General features: G+C 43.6%; 2 protein-coding genes across 2 annotated transcripts; both read right to left on the bottom strand.

Moving 5' to 3' along the window:
- Nucleotides 1-166: 166 nt before the first annotated feature.
- Nucleotides 167-1,799, bottom strand: LOC115171521 (actin-3-like). The gene has a single exon (XM_029728446.1). The coding sequence runs from the start codon at nt 1,479-1,481 to the stop codon at nt 174-176; it is 1,308 nt and encodes a 435-aa protein (XP_029584306.1). The 5' UTR covers nt 1,482-1,799; the 3' UTR covers nt 167-173.
- A 7,659-nt stretch (nt 1,800-9,458) lies between these two features.
- On the bottom strand, nt 9,459-13,974 carry smu1a (SMU1 DNA replication regulator and spliceosomal factor a). Its single transcript, XM_029728318.1, has 12 exons — nt 13,838-13,974; nt 13,248-13,458; nt 12,980-13,132; nt 12,559-12,669; nt 12,304-12,432; nt 11,967-12,086; nt 11,735-11,851; nt 11,491-11,618; nt 11,249-11,375; nt 10,879-11,046; nt 10,610-10,762; nt 9,459-10,264 (listed from the first exon to the last, which is right to left on the bottom strand). Exons 1-12 carry the CDS (start codon nt 13,861-13,863, stop codon nt 10,166-10,168), a joined length of 1,542 nt encoding a protein of 513 aa, XP_029584178.1. The 5' UTR covers nt 13,864-13,974; the 3' UTR covers nt 9,459-10,165.
- Nucleotides 13,975-17,447: the final 3,473 nt, after the last annotated feature.

Raw genomic sequence — 17,447 nt, 5'->3', positions numbered from 1 at the left:
CTAAAGCATGATCAACAGAGCTGTCAAATTTTCTCACAATATAATGTCGGTAATGGATATGGAGTTATTAATACTGTCAGAGATATGGAAACGGCAGGCAGTCAGTCCATAGTTCAATTTAGTTACTTTACTGTTTTATTTGCCAACCTTAAAGGCACATTGATAAGTAGCTTTCAGAAACATTTTCGATAAATGGCAAAGGGCCCTTTCTCCTCATAGTCTTTCCTCTGAATCCAAAGTGACTGGAAAGAGGACAGGGAGGCAAGGATTGAACCTCCAAGCCACACTGTGTTTTGACGCTCCTGGGATGCCACAATGGTAGTCCCACCACATGGTGCTATCTGGTTGAGCTCGCTCTGCAGCCGTTCAGGAAGACCACTGAACATTGTGGAGCCGCCACATATTAGGATATTCTGTAGCATGTCACTCTTCAATCTGATGTCACATTTATTGATACAGTTCATGACCATAATATGAAGTCCTGGCTCACGGGATCCAATCAGATTTGGCTGGAATAGCACCTCTGGACAAAGAGAACGCTCATTTCCCAGTGAGATATAATTCCCATCTGGAAGTTTGTATTGCACCATTTCACAAACTCTTAATTCAATGTCTATATCAGGGGCTACATAGCAACATTTTGCCTTGATGTCATCCATTAGGCCTAATTTGTCAAAAGAAAACCCTTTTCCAGACTCCTGCAGTAACTTCTGCAAGTAAAGGTCAAGGCTTCGTCCTGCATATTCTGCACGACAGGTGTAACTTGGCATGTAGTGGCCGTCGTCAATGGGAACTGCGTAAGAGCATCCATGCCCGCATTCCAAAACCAGTCCGCTAGTTCTGCCATAGGAATACATGGATAAAACGGACTGGTTTTCAATAAACATGGCTGGAGTGCTGAAGCTCTCGAACATGATTTCGGCGAGTTTTTCTCTGTTGGTGGTCGGACTAAGAGGAGGGTCACACAAAAGCACGGCGTGCTCCTCGCTTGGGATACCCAGCGTTTTGAACGCGTATTCCCACAGTCTCTCCATTGCATCCCATTCTGTTACTATGCCATTATGCACCGGGCTGATGTAGGATATGTCTAGTGTTTCTAGAATTTCCCTCCCCACATAGCCGTGCTTGTAATCCAAGGGGCCTTTGCGCGCCAAACCTACAACACTGGGAATTACGCAGGAGGGCGCATCCGCCCCAGCAAACCCGGTTTTCAGGTATCCTGTACCGACATCGATGACTACCGCCTTGGTGCACTTCACGATACCCTTTGCCTTTGGACTCGACTCCTCTTCATCAAGCTCTGTTTTCGGTTTAGATGATTTGGATGACTTCTTCAGTTTAGGGTTATCCGGAGAGGTGTTTTTTGACTTGAAAGACTTTTTCTTTTCCTGACTTTTCCCTTCATTCACTCTGATCAACTTTGCGACTTTTGCAGGACCCTCACTTGGAAGAATGGGATCCACAAAAGTGTCGTTATCCATCTTTTTACTTCATGGTGTAGGCCATAGCTGTAACATGCAAAAACCAAAAGCTCTATATCCCGAACTGTGTCCCGACAGTTCTGAAGCGCCGGGGTGATGCGCATTCAATCAGTGTGTTACCTTTGTGACGTTCTTGATCGCAGTAATAATCAACAACGTAATTTGGAATGAACATGTACGGAACAGTTAGAAACGAGAAGAGTAGCTGCAGATCGCTAGTCTGGATACCAGTCTTTTTAGCTACTATTCCACCCCTTGCCAGAGACTGGCCTTTTGGCAATCTAAACGTTCAATATGCAGCCGGATTTACGGCGCAGTTGCTGTTTGGTAGTTGGAAACAACATGAATCTTTTCCATGACAATGTTATGGAACAACAAGGCCCTAGTCAAAAAATCATATAGGATTAGCGATTTTTTTCCAATCGAATCCTATAGGATTCTCACAATCCCAGGATTCTCATAGTCCTATAGGGTTTTGTGTCCCCGGTGTCAGAATCCCATTGGACTACTTTTTTTCCTATTGGGAATCAAAAGTAATCAGATTGGATCCTATAGGTTTGGTAGAATTGTGTCACCCCATTCAGATTCCTATTAATTTTTTTCCCTTAATTGAACCAATTCAATTATAGTTTGCCATTAATTACAGTACAATGCAACAACATTAATTATATGTTCGTTGATCAGAAACAGCAGTTATATATTAATTTGATACAATAAATATGTTGAAATGACAATATCACTGGAGTCGTTGCAAATCAATACCGCCACTACCTGGAGCCGCAAACGGATTTAATAAATAGCATATAACGTCAGTTTATTGTTATGGTATTATTGAGGGCCATGTTTAGATAATTAAATTGGAAGTCATGAAATGTGATCATGGTCACAGCTCTATCGCAATTGACGATCAGCTAAAATGCATTAGATTGACGGTAACAGTCAGATTAGGCTACAGGTAAAAAATAAAAAACACACTGGCTGTTGTTCAGTTCATATCCATATTATGTGATTCAGTGATTGAAATGACGACCCCATCAGTAGCCTATTCCAGCAGGCTATTGGGTAACACAAGTACTTACTATTTACGTGGAAAAAATTAGTCTGTCAATTTGAACTAAGCAAGCTGCTAGATCGTTCATTTTGCATAGGCTACTGAAATTAGATGTAGGCTAGGCCTAGCTGGTGCTATAGGCTACCTGCATCTAGCTAAGCAAACCATGGCAGTTGAATTACAATCATAAACCCAGATTTTACTGAGATTTTAGTGAATAGTCAAACAAGTTCACTCCCAGACAGTCCTAGCAAAATTCTTGCTTGAAATATTGCTCTTGGCTAAGAATCTATTTTTGTTTCTCTTTGACCATTTTTCATTGAAAATAATCACAGCAATACCATTTACTGACTTTACAGTATGTTGCCTGTAATATTCATATGTGAATACATACTGAATTATAATTGGATGCATTTTACCGCCGTATCCTACTGTGCAGTGATTGGTTAAGACCACCCAGACGGTTAGGGCATCGTCAGTTGATCGTGGTTGGAGATAGGCGAACATATAGTTGTAGCTAGTTAATAAAGAGTTATGTTAAGAAACATCCTGTAGTTCTGTGTTTTATTATTTGTACAAAGCGTACAAAACAAGACATGGTGTCAGAGTAAATGGTCTTAAAATATGGATTTTTATGGAGTTCCTTCACCTCGAATGGACTGGGAGTCTACAAACTTACCCGATGCATGGCGTAAGTACAAACAGCATGTGGAGCTAATGTTCACGGGTCCTCTGAAGGAAAGAGGAGAAGAGGAAAAATGTAGCTACCTGCTCCTCTGGATCGGTGAAAAAGGGAGAGATATTTACAACACATGGACACTTACCGAAGCTGAATCAAAGGTACTGAAAACATACTACGATCGTTTTGAAGCATATGTTGTGCCGAAGACTAATACAATTTTCGCTAGGTACAAATTCCATGAGAAAGTACAGGGAGCTAGCGAGTCTTTTGAACCGTTTGTGACTGGGCTGCGTCTGCTTGTGAAAGACTGTGATTATGCAAACAAGGATGAGATGGTCAGGGACCGTATTGTATTTGGAATACACTCACCGCGAGTGAGAGAGAAACTTTTGAATGTTGGGTCTGAGCTAACGCTGGACAAAGCTATCGACATAGCCAGATCTCACGAGCTAGCACAGGCTCAGATGAAAACCATTTCGCGCCGCAGCACGAGCGCATCACGTGAACAAGCAGTGCACGCAGTCAGGCAGACATCAAAGCACACCTCCGGTGCCCAGAGAGCGCGTTTCAGAACGGAGAGAGACATAACTCCAAAACAGAGCGACACAGACTCAAAACGCCCCAAAACATGTGGATATTGTGGATACAAAGTGCATGGCGAACAAGGAAATTGCCCAGCTAAAGGCAAACAGTGTACTAAATGTGGTAAATGGAATCACTTTGCAAAAGTGTGCAGAGCTTACCGTGGAAAAACAGTACACACAGTGAGTGAAGATGAAATGTCAATCAAAGAGTCAAATGATGATGAACTGTTTATTGATTCAGTGACAGGAAAAAGTCACATATCAGAGACAGAGCAAGCCTTTGCTGACATTGAGATAGGAACACAAGGCACAAAGCTAAAGTTCAAACTAGACACTGGTGCACAAGTAAACATTATTCCTCTGAATAAGTACCGCAGCTTGACATCTGAGTGTGAGCTACAGCCCACCATGCGCAGACTGACTGGTTATGGTGGTGAACAGCTCCCAGTAAAAGGCACATGCACTTTCAAATGCAAATACAAGGAAAGTGACATGATGTTGGACTTTTACGTTGTTGACACTAGAGCACCTGCAGTGCTAGGTCTTAAAGCATGTTTAGACATGGACCTCATCAAGCTAGTTTTATCAGTAACAGCACCAGTAGAGACAGGAAATGTACTGGAGGAGTTTGCTGATGTCTTTACAGGAATAGGATTATTCCCAGGAGAATGTACCATTCACCTTGACCCAGACGCAACCCCTGTGGTCTACCCCCCGAGAAAGATTCCCCTTGCTCTCCGTGCCCGTCTGAAGAAAGAGTTGGAGAGCATGGAACAATCTGACATAGTCACCAAGGTTACAGAACCAACCGACTGGGTAAACGCGTTAGTGGTGGTGGAGAAACCACGCACAGGCAAGCTCCGAGTATGCCTCGACCCAAGAGACTTGAACAAGGCTATCAAACGGCCCCATTACCCTTTACCGACGCTAGATGGCATCACACACAAGCTAGCGGGAGCACACTACTTCAGCGTCATGGACGCTAGATCAGGCTACTGGGCTATCAAGCTCACAGAAGAGTCATCTAAGCTTACAACATTCAACACACCGTTTGGACGCTACAGGTTCCGTCGCCTGCCTTTTGGGATTATCTCAGCCCAAGACGAGTTTCAGCGAAAGATCGACGAAGTGTACGAAGGCCTCGACGGAGTTGTGGCAATTGTGGATGACATCCTTGTCTATGGTCGAACCAAAGAGGAGCACGACCGAAACCTCCGCGCGATGCTGCAAAGATCCCGCGAGAGAGGAGTCCGGCTCAACCCAGAGAAGAGCACAGTCGGCGCTACAGAGGTCAGCTACTTCGGACATCTTCTCACAGCGAATGGAATCAAGCCAGATCCACAGAAGATCTCAGCCATAAAAGAAATGGAGCCACCAAAAAACCGTGCAGAGCTGGAAACAGTGCTTGGCATGGTCAACTACTTATCCAAGTTCGCACCCAGCCTCTCCAATGCTAATGCACCCCTGCGTCAACTGCTAAAGCAGTCCAGTGAGTTTCTTTGGGACAAGCAACACGACATTGCTTTCCAGAATGTGAAAGACTTGATCACGAGAGAACCAGGACCAATCCTTGCCTACTACGACCCCAACAAAGAGCTCAGACTCCAAGTGGACGCGTCGAAGTATGGACTAGGTGCAGTGCTACTGCAAGAAGGAAAGCCCATCGGCTACGCTTCCAAATCTCTCACAGACTGTGAAATCAACTACGCTCAAATTGAAAAGGAGCTCTATGCCATTCTATTCGGATGTAAACGTTTCCATCAGTACGTATATGGACGACAAGTCATTGTGGAATCCGACCACAAGCCCCTTGAGTCAATCATGAGGAAACCACTAGCTGCAGCCCCGCCAAGGTTACAGAGAATGATCCTTCAACTACAAAAATACGACTTCACAATTACTCACCGTCCAGGCAAAGACATCCCTGTCGCAGACACACTCTCCAGGAAGTTTCTTACCTACAAGGACAGCAGCCTCAGTGAAGGCATGGACATGCAAGTACACACTGTGTACAGCAACTTACCAGTTAGTGACACAAAACTGAAGGAGATCCAAGCAGAAACAGGAAAGGACTCTCAACTCACACAGCTGAGGGAAGTCATACAGGATGGATGGCCTGAGGAGAGGAGAAAATGCCCTCAGAGCGTCTCAGAATTCTGGAACCATCGTGATGAACTATCACAGATCAACGGAATAATTTTCAAAGGAGAGAAAATCATTATTCCTACCAGTCTCAGAGAAGAGATTTTGACAAAGATCCATGCTGGACACATGGGCATGGAAAAGTGCAAACAGAGAGCACGGGACATTATGTTTTGGCCTGGAATGTGCAAACAAATAGAGGACATTGTTGGTAGATGCACCATCTGTCTTGAAAGACGCCCCTCAAACACCAAAGAGCCAATGTTACCTCACTGTATCCCAGACCGACCCTGGCAGGTCGTGGCAACCGATCTGTTCACCTGGAACAACGAGGACTACATCGTAACAGTGGACTACTACAGCAGATACTTCGAACTCGACAAGCTTCACAGCACCACATCAGCAGCTGTGATACACAAGCTAAAAGCAGCCTTTGCCAGGCATGGCATTGTAGAGACTTTAATATCTGACAATGGGCCCTGTTACAAATCAAATGAGTTTGAATCCTTCACAAAAGCATGGGAGTTCACACATGTCACCACAAGCCCACATTACCCTCAAAGTAATGGCCTTGCTGAAAAATCTGTGCAGATTGCTAAATCACTCATGGACAAAGCAAAAGCAGACAAGAGAGACCCCTATCTCAGTCTCCTTGAATACCGCAACACTCCAGTTGACAACTTCAAATCACCAGCCCAGCTGTTGATGAGCCGCAGACTTCGCTCAACCCTTCCCAGCACCAACCAGCAGCTGCAACCTGAGGTCGTCAGCTACAATGAAATGCATGGAAAACGTGCACAGAGACAACAACAACAAAAGCGATACTACGACAGGTCAGCTAGACCACTGCCACCACTGATCGACGGAGAGTCAGTTAGAATCCAGGAGCATGGCCTCTGGAAACCAGCAGTCGTCATCCAGCCAGCTGACACTGAACGTTCATATCACGTCCGCACAGCAGAAGGAGCAGTGTACCGCCGCAATCGTCGTCACTTACTGAACACAAAAGAACAACACACTGATGAGATGAACTGTTCCCCTGAAAGAGAACGTGATGGACTAAACACACACACAGCACAACATACACCACACTTACCTGCAACACCACAAGAGCTGTTGACTGACACAGAAGCATGCTCAACATCATATCGCACAAGGTCAGGAAGAGAGGTCAAGCCCAGAGCTGTCCTCGACCTGTGAAATGTCAAAGGGTGTAGGCGGATCGCTGCCCTAAAAGAGTTCCAGACTGTAAACTTGTTATTGAAAGTTCACTTGACATGCTTTGGTATTGTATTTGTTTGAAATGTTAAGATGTCATTTCTACAGTGAAAGCTGAGAGTTGCTGAGAATCCCTTGTTTGAAAAGTAACAGTATGTTGGATCATTGTTTCAGAGTATGTTGATTCAGTTGGTGTAGTATGCAATATAAATGGTTACTTACCTTGAGTTCAAACTACAGAGCATGTATTCAAAAGAAAAGCTTAGAATATGTAAAACATTTGTATTTTGTTTTAAAAGAAGGGGGATGTAATATTCATATGTGAATACATACTGAATTATAATTGGATGCATTTTACCGCCGTATCCTACTGTGCAGTGATTGGTTAAGACCACCCAGACGGTTAGGGCATCGTCAGTTGATCGTGGTTGGAGATAGGCGAACATATAGTTGTAGCTAGTTAATAAAGAGTTATGTTAAGAAACATCCTGTAGTTCTGTGTTTTATTATTTGTACAAAGCGTACAAAACAAGACATGCCTAGAGCCCAGAATGTTTTTTTAGAGGCCAGTCCCATTTTTACCATGTTCTTGCCAGGATAAGCCTTTTATATCTCCCGTGCACACGCTGGCAAGTGTAATAAATCAATTGACTATACACCATCACGAAGAAATCCGTTATACATTTGTTTTAGGCAGGTCCTAATAAAAATTTTAGGCTATAAAACTAGTAAAATGTATTTTCAAAAGAATAGAATGGCATATTTTGAGTTTGTTACTGGTCTGTCAACACACGTTGGCCTATGTTATAGTGCGCTAAGAATGTGAAATATAAAATACAAATATGTTTCCCACACAACATGCGAAATATAAAACGTGATATTTTGAAACAGAGCCCAGGGAAAGCCCGTGCTTTTTTGATCCACGTTTGATCTATTTTCTACCCTCTGCCTCTGCAGGCGTAGGGTCTTACACTGAGAGTATCTTCGTCATGATACCCATAGAAAATAATAGCCATCTATATTGTCAACAGCATTAGTCTCGTGTTCATATTTGACAACCTCCACAGGCTTGTGGAGTTGCCGGCGATCAGCAAAAAGAATAGGCCTACACTTAATTTAGGCTACATTATTGCATGCTAAATGTTTCTGATCAGTAACAGATGAACTATACCACCTCCACTTATTTGCCCAACCAGAGATCTAAACAACTATACAGACGGAGATTCAAACAATATCACATTAAGACAAGTCACAGGCTTTTGGTTGGGAGTGGGCCTAGGCTACTGAACGACTGCAAGTGATGAGCAAAATAATCCACTTGTTTAAACTACGTAACATGCTGGCAAAATGTTCTGTTCAGTGTTGATAAATGAGCCAACGAGACAAGATGACATTTCTACAGCCTGATTGTAGCCTAACCAATAGCAAACAGAGATTCAGTGAAAAGAAAAATCGGACATTGATTTATCAAAACCCCACGCTTGTCTCAAAGCAGCATGAAACGGTTGATCACACGTGGGTTGACTATTGCTTCAATCATATAACAATTGGATGCCTTTGGGAGTTTCAGTAAGCAACAATTTGCCTTCAATTGCAGTAGCCTACTTTATTCCAATGCATGTGGTGGGCTATGTGAAGATATGGGAGTAGTGACATGCCTTGCAAAGTTGAGAATTTCCAGGATGATTGTAGTAACAGGCGGTGCCCATCAAGAGTAGTGCATGCCAATGCCCCTCAGCGTTATGGCTAAGTTTCATACCAAACCTATGCTTTTAAACACTATGCAATTCTACTCACTTTGCCATAGGGCAAAGAAAAATTCAGTTTTACAAAATAATTTGTAATTATACCTGTTTTGCCATGTGGTGTAGAGAACTTTTTGCAGTTTTGTACAAATTTCCTGCATTTCTACACATTTTGTAATGACTTGATATGAGTGAGAATGAATAACAAAATCAATGGGGCCCCTGGGGACATACCCTGCATGCCCATTTGGTATTTGGCCATGATTACTAGACTACCAATCTAATCATTGTTAGCTGACATGGCTAATTGAGTGACATAAGAGAACTGCTGATGCGCAACCAAATTTCACCTGGCGAAAGCTTATGTCTAGAACCGGCCCTGCACAGATTGCAATCATGCAGTAAACATCCCATCTGAGGACATGAATCATGGTATGAAGTTCTATTGATAATCATTAAAAAAAGGTTGATTGCATGTAAATTACAAGTTGTGAGACTGATACAGTTGCGAAACTGCCACATGGACTACTGACCCCAAAGTACCGATTTTTGGTCATTTGTATTGGTTTTAATAACTGTACAGAACAAAACAAGTACCAAAAGTAAGTTCAAATGCCTCTTTATAATTGTTTCCTGACAAGCAAACACTAATACCTGATCAAATATCTTTAATGGGACAGACAGGAAGTAGTACATGCAAATCCAGTGACACTGGATTTGACAATCCATACGTAATAGCAATAACCCATGCATTTCACATCTAGGAACACACAGCAACACATGAAAAGGTATTTCAGATCAGGGATACAAAAATCAACACGAGTCATTCACCAGAGACAAATGAAAGCCCTTTCTATTTATTGCTGTGCAGTAACAAAGCAATTGTTGACCTGACTGACAAATGAGGCAAAATACCCAACCGGACGTTATTAGAAGAAAAAAAAATCCTATAAAAAAATATTTACATAAAGAAAAGTTTGTATTAAAAAAGGTATGTTTAAAGCCCACGCCTGCACTCCCATTACCCCAGTGTTTCCCCTAGCTAGACTTTCTCTTAGGCGTGGCACAGGTGCCCTGAAACAGCAACACATACTGCCAATTTGAATCAATTGGGGCCCAAAACTATTTAGTCTGAACAAAAGAGCTAGATGGGAGTCACTACCTGGCCCACCTAAAGTGATAGTAGAGGAAACACTGCAGCATCCCATGGGAAAAGCAGCTGGCATGCTGATGAAGGGGGCTTGTGGGGTTAAGGTCTAAGCTCAGGGTTTCCAGAGCTTGAGTAGGCCATCCTCACTGTACGTGGAGATTAGGTTCTGATGGGGGTGGTGGGCGATACCAATCACATCCTTCTCATGGACCTGGGATGGGGGAGACAAGAGCTAATGAGACAAAAGTCTAATACAAACGTTAGGCCAGGGGTAGACAACTAGATGGTCGGATCCCGGAACAGAAATAAAATCTGTACACTGCAAACTTACCCCGTCTGGTCTGCCTGTTGCCGACTCCTGCTTTAGGCTATAGCCAATCCTGGCACATTTACATTAAACTAACAAATGTTGATTTAGGTGCATAATCCTGACTAAATTGTCTACACAATTAATTCTCAGGTGAATTGACAATTCCTATTTTTATCATTGAGAAATTAGTTTTAACCAGGCTTGGTGTCGATTGTTTTTAATTCACATGGTTTGGAATAAACATACTGTTAGGGTTCTCTCCAGCTTGCCGGTGACTGTGCTGAAGCAGTAGAGCACAAAGTCCTCTCCTACACAGTAGATCCACTCGCCACGTGGAGACAGTGTACAGCAGACAAAGTCTCCTCCCTCCCTCTTACCAGAGCTGAAACTCCTCACAATCTGGAGGACAAAAGGGGAATAAGGTCATACCAATATAATATTTGTAATATTCAAAATGAATACTTCATATTCATTTTTTTTTAATGAAAGGTGACCGTAAGTGGCTAAGTCCTGACCTGGCCCTGCATGTTCATGATGACAACAGTGTTGGAGCGGTTGCACACCACAAAGTGCTCCGGGTTCTTGGGCAGAAGGATGACGTTGTTGACTGTGATGTCGGTGCCGGCCGAGGTGCCCAGGGACTTGAAGGTGTTAGTGCATTCTGTGGTCTTCATGTTCCACACCTGACAGGAGATTCACAAGTGTTAATCAAAATCCATTAACATATATTCTGCTGGAAATGCAGGTACACAGGACATACCATGAATTGGACAATCTGGTAAAGGGTGGAGACAAGTCAAAATACAGTATCTGATGCAAATACCCTTTTTACTTATTATGGGACTGTTGGCTTCTAGCAGCCTTTTGCAGAGTGGGGGTTCATACCTTCACAGTGCCGTCAGAGGAAGCGCTGATGATATGGTGGCCGTCAGGTGTGAATGTTGCTTCATTAACAAATGAGGAGTGTCCTCGGAACTCTTTCAGCGACTTGCCCGACTTCAATCCGTGAACCCTGTGGAACGCAAAAACATAACAGTTATGGTTCCTTGGTGACCACTGTTCTATAGGTAGGAAAAACAAAGACGGAGAAACCATGAGAGAAAGCGAGCTTCATGTGTGCAGGTCACCTGATGGTCTGGTCGAAGGAAGCACTGAGCAGCTGGCTGCTGTCCTTGCAGAAACTGAGGCAGGTGACACCTTTACTGTGGGCGCGCTCAAAGCGCCGCAAGCACTGACCACTCTGGATCTTCCACACCTGTCAGAGGGGAGACGAGGTAGGGAAGGTAGTGTGAGTATCCACTCAACCCAATGAAAGAGTTTAAACATTAAAAGTTGAGGGAAAAGTGACATTCCTATAGTGCCAGTAGAGACCTTTATTTTGCCGTCCTGGGCCCCTGTGGCCAGCATCTCTGTGTCCCTGCTGAAGCACATACACAGCACTGCATCGTCCATCATCATGAAGTTATCCTGCGCCTGGTACTTGAGATCCTATCACACACACATTTGATTAGGTCATCTTATTAAAAATGCTACCAAGGCAGTAAAAGGGTATTTTGAAAACTCCCAAATCAGAGTATCAATTGGTGTTAGATCGCACACGCACCTTTCTGATTTTGCCAGTGGTGAAGTTCCAGACCTCGATAAAACCATCCACTGATCCTGTGACCAAGTACTGACCATCAGGGGAGAAGCGGGAACACTCCACGTGGGACTTCTGCCCAAACTAGTAAGAATAAGACTGCATTATGACGACACCCAAGCAGAACTCCTTGTTGTTGTATTCATGCATTGTGTTTTTATGCATAATTGAATTAAAATGTTACATAACCAAGCCAGTACCATTGAGATACAATAATCTCTTGAAAGACAGGGCCAAGGGGAAGCATCAAAACCATCCTTACTAATAAACACTAGCAATACCATAGCTGGACATACAGTACCTTGATGTGTCTAGTGAGCTGTGTGGGGAAGCGCTCCTCCTCCACATCCTTCACGGCTGCCTTGCCCCTGAACAAGTCAATGGTCATACCTGGGGGCAGGAGACCCTGGTGCTGTTGCCATTTTAGGGACTGAGAGACAGAGATGGTGGTTAAAATACTAATCTGCATAATATTAGCCTGGTCATAGATCAGACTATGTGCTGAATTAACATGAAAAGACCATATATTCCAGGTGTATAAAAACATGTCACCCACCTGTCCCAGCAAGGCCATGAGACGTGAGGGGGGCACCACGCTGACCTCCCCGGCCAGGGCCTGAGCGATGGCCACCCGTCGTTTCTCCTTACTGCTGCCATCTGGGTAGGCCTGGAGGACACAGAGGGAGGAGAGCACACAGACACTGAGCAATGACACAAACACAAGACCGCAGGAACTCTGAAGCACCCATAACAAAACAGACCAGTAATTTCTGAGTGGCAATGGAACAAATAGACAACTGCCAAAGTCAAAACTCTATAGGACATTTATTAATGCTATATTTCAGGAGAACACGGGTGAAGGTTATTTTTGGTGTCCAATTAAAGTTCAGGCATACAATAGATGCACAGACAAAACCAGACAACCTGGAAATAGTTCATACTGAGTTATATCGCCCCTATACATGGAGTGACCTCACCTCTCTGGGGTCAAAGTAGGAGCGAGCCAGCAGGTTCTCCAGGTGAATGTATCTCTCTGGTTGCGTCTGCTTCAGCATGATCATGGGGTCTGTTTGCCTTAGCAAAGACCTGGCTGCTCCCAACTCTCTCAACTCAATGAGCTCCAACACCACCTAGGGGGACACACAAACGCATTTTACAAAAAAAATAATGACATAGCAGCAGAGCTAGCTAGGAAAGAACGTTCTGGTGTATACGAATTCCAAATACAATACGACAACTTTTTACCTGTTCATACAAGTCTATCAAAGTCTTGTCAGGGAGCTTGAGGGACTGGATAGCTTGCAGCACAGTATCCCAATGGCCACTGTTGATGTCTGCCACGAAACTCTCGATACTGTCCACAGTGTTCAAAGACACCGTGGTCTCTTCCTGCAGGGTGGTCAATGTCCGGTGCAGATTGTTTTCTTTCAGGTACTGCATTATCAGACGAATCACGCTGCAAAATCATGGTATACTCCATCAAGGCATGTCATATTTTGACGCAAGACAAGTTCTATCTAATCGTGTTCGCTTGCAAGCCAGTTAGCTAGCTAACGTTAGCTAATTTAGGCGTTCTGACAGGCTAACGTTAGTATTAGTTAGCTAAGACTATATAGCTACATTAAAAAGATCACTGGTGGGTACAAAAACAATGAAACATAGCTAGCTAGCAGGCAAGTTATGTTAGCTTAGGTAGCTAACGTTTACTGGATACAAGCTGCTTGCAGGTTGAGGTAGGCCTCAACTGAGTTTAGAGCTGCCACGTGAACCATAATACATAAACAAAACATTCAGCAATTTACAGTTGTGCAAATGTGAATAGCTATAACACTTACTCTGCTGATTCCACCTCCAAAGACATTTCTAAATCACCAAAAAGTAGATCGTTGTGAGTAGAGAAGTCAGCGCAAACGCAAACAAGGAACGAACAGTCGTTGAAGTGGGCGGAGTTTCCAGCAGCAGTAGACTACAAATATATTTTCAAAATAAAAGTAGATTAACGTATATACCGTCTAAAGTCGACTGCAAGCATCAACCAATGCTTGTGTGTGACGCCATCGTCTATCGACTGACAGATTTCTATGTCATACGTGGTTAGCTGATACGTAAAATACCTATCCAGGTGTTGTGAGATCTGGAGGGCGGCGGCAACGCCTGGGCAGAGGAATGCACAAGTGACAGATTGATGTGGTTAGCCTAACGTTGATGACGCCTGCTACATTTTACAATGCTAACCACATCATATGTTATAACAACCTGTCAGTCGTTGACACAGTCGATAACATTGCACGCAACAATTGGTTCATGCATGCAACGTCTGAGCAGGGGAACTCAACCATTGGTTGACACAACATCTGAGCAGGGGAACATGACCTGTATGTAGGCCCAGGGAGGGCCCTTATGGCGGTTCATTCAGGGCTGTGTTCAGTACGAAAAAAACGTAGTGGAACGTTCAATTAAATGGGGGAGGGGGGCTTGGGTTGTGGGTTCAAAATGCATGCTGCCCTTTGATGCTGCATTCATAAACAAGTGGGAAGGTGGTAATTACCAGTTGTGAAGTCGTAAATACCAGTTGGATGCATTGAAGTGCTTTGAACTCCTTGAGAAACGCAGACTGGCTAATGGCCAACAAGCTGCGTCAACCATGAACTAAAAGTATGGCTATCATGCTTGTAAACAAAAAAACATGAATATATTACTTTTTGTAAATAGTGTTTTGTAGTTGCATTTAACTGCCAAAAATCCTGTTATAGAGGTAATTTCCTTAGTAGGTGACGTCAGAGATCACCCCGCCACACCCACCAAACGGGTCAAATGTACCTCAAAGTCTGTTCAAGAACATTGAAGAATGCTTTGAGGAAACATGTCGTTCAGTACAAACCATTATGCAACATAGCAAACGTTCAATCAAATTGGACGCACCCCAGGTAGGCTACTGCATCTACACAGGCAGCCCAATTCTAATATTTTTTTCCATGAATTGGTCTTTTGACCAATCACATCAACTCTTTTCACATCAGATCTTTTTCAGAGCTGATCTTATTGGTTAAAAGACCTATTAGTGAAAAAAATATCAGGAGTGGGCTGCCTGTGTAAACACAGCTGGCTTACCTGCACTGGCCATGGTCAAAACCAATTCCTTTTTTTGGAGTTTGGATGTAGACAGTTAAATGATGACTGAATAGTTAGGGCTTACTATGGTATTATGAATTTATTTGAGAGTTGGCTCGACTGAAGTGTCTTCTTTGGTAAATTAACTCATTCTGGTCAGTCAGGTTATTTGTGCTTGTTTTGGGTGCCCAGTGATTGGCTAATTGATGATGTTGTGTGCTGTGGTGCGTTAGTTTTGTTCCCTGGTTCATTAACCGGTGCATGGGTTAGCAGTGATTGCAGAGAGGTTGCACAGGGAGAAATGTTTGGAGAGTAGGAGTAATTGAAAAATATGTCGGAAAAGGAAAAAAAGTGGAGCACACAGGCCTTCTGAAAGATTTGGCAAAGGAGAAGGTGATGGACAAGAAAAAAAGGACAGTTAATGTTTAAGAGGGAATATGGAATGAGGGATTTCCCAGAACCTTTGGAATATCTTGAGGGAATTGAGAGCGACGAGATTGAGGATGAATTCGATGTGCTGGCAGATGCAGTGATGACTGTTGAGAAGAAGTTGAGTGTAAAGGGAAGCGTTGTGGTGAGGAAAGTTTGCGTCAGGTGCAAAAAGATGGATACGTGTTCCAGTAGCTCAGAGATGGAACCTGACTAGAGTGTGGATGAAGTTCCTGCAGTGAGGACCGCTGAGTTCAGGTCTCGGTCTGAGTATGTAAAGTATGATTCTGGCCCAGTGAGAGTAAGATTTGTGGAGATAATCGACCCTTGCATTTTGGCTGATCCATATGTGGTGGTAGGTTGGGTGGAGAAGAGGTTGGTGACTGTTGAATTGGTGAAAGTAACTAGGAGTGATGATTTATTGTGTTTCTGCAGCCCAGAGGGAGTTGGCGCTACGGATCACGCGATTAGGGACAAGAAATGTGACTTGCTTTGCTCTCCGGAGCAGGGCACCGTTGAAAGGAGTTATTACGTGGGTGGCATTAAATGTTGAGGAAGATCAATTGAAATTGAAGATTCCCAGTGTCTGTGACGCTCGCCATTTGGTGCGATGCAGTTCCAGTGGGAGCATGGGGAGACCGAAGATGTTGTCTTGCCAGATAAGGTTAAACTAGGAAGTGTAAGTTATCCTGTGAGAGCGTTTGTTCCTAAAATACTTCTGTGTTTTAGGTGTCAGGTTTATGGGTATGTTGCAGCAGTATGTAGGAGGGAGAGTCCTACATGTGAGAAGTTTGCAGGAGGGCATGAGATGAGGAATGTGTAGTTTCGCTGGAAAAAGTTGTTTGTTAGTTGTGGAGGTGCCCATGGGGCTGGAGATCGGAGGTGTCCGGTGAGAGAAAGGCAGGTTGACGTTGCCAGGGTCAGAGTAGTACAGGAAGTGTCTTTCGCTGAAGCAGTGAAGAGTGTGGTAGAGGAAGATGGGTACAGGGGGAGGGATCCTGAGAGGATTCTTCTGAGTAGACAGACTCATTTAACCTTTATTTAACTAGGCAAGTCAGTTAAGAACAAATTCTTATTTACAATGACGGCCTACCGGGGAACAGTGAACAGTTGTTCAGGGGCAGAACGACAGAATTTTACCTTGTCACCTCGGGTATTTGACCCAGCAACCTTTCGGTTACTGGTCCAATGCTATAGAGAGAGATGGAAAGAATATATGCTTTAGAAAGTTAGGTTTCTTGCCATTCATAGCTATGGTTGTCATTTGTACTGCAGAAATGGATCAAAAGTCACAGAAAATAGAGGTTGTGGTGGCAGCGGCAGAGAAATACTTGGGAGTGTGAGGTTTTACTGCAGAACAGTTGCAGGAGCTGTTGAGAGGTAGTGTTCTGTCCTCCCAGACCGTTTGTCTGGAATATAATTAGATAGGGTAAATAGTGTAATGGGGTGGTGTATTTACAAAAAATATATGTTTTGTTGTTGAGAGGGCTAATAGATGGTAGGGTAACTTTTTTTGTTTTCCTTTTCCCCCATTTTATAGTATCATATCACAAAGAATTTAATGTAGGTAGACTGTGAATGGCCTCACACTCCAGTACAGTAGGTGGCGGTGTATGCACCTTCAATTGGATGCGATCCGCCAACCAAATCTCAAAAAAGAAGAAGAAGCAGTGCTTGCATTTTCTTCGTAACATGGACGGCCTCCTGGGCATAACAATACTCAGTCGGGTAGAAATATAGAGAGAAATACAAAGTATGTGGACACCTGCTCGTCGGATATCTCATTCCAAAATCATTGGCATTAATATGGAGTTGGTCCCACCTTTGCTGCAATAACACTCTTCTGGGAAGGCTTTCCACTAGATGTTGGAAAGTAGCTGCTGGGACTTGCTTCCATTCAGCCAC

The sequence above is a fragment of the Salmo trutta genome, chromosome 3 (genome assembly GCF_901001165.1).
Source record: "Salmo trutta chromosome 3, fSalTru1.1, whole genome shotgun sequence".
In the NCBI taxonomy this organism is placed as follows: domain Eukaryota; kingdom Metazoa; phylum Chordata; class Actinopteri; order Salmoniformes; family Salmonidae; genus Salmo; species Salmo trutta.
This window is presented reverse-complemented; position numbering and strand designations above follow the sequence as displayed.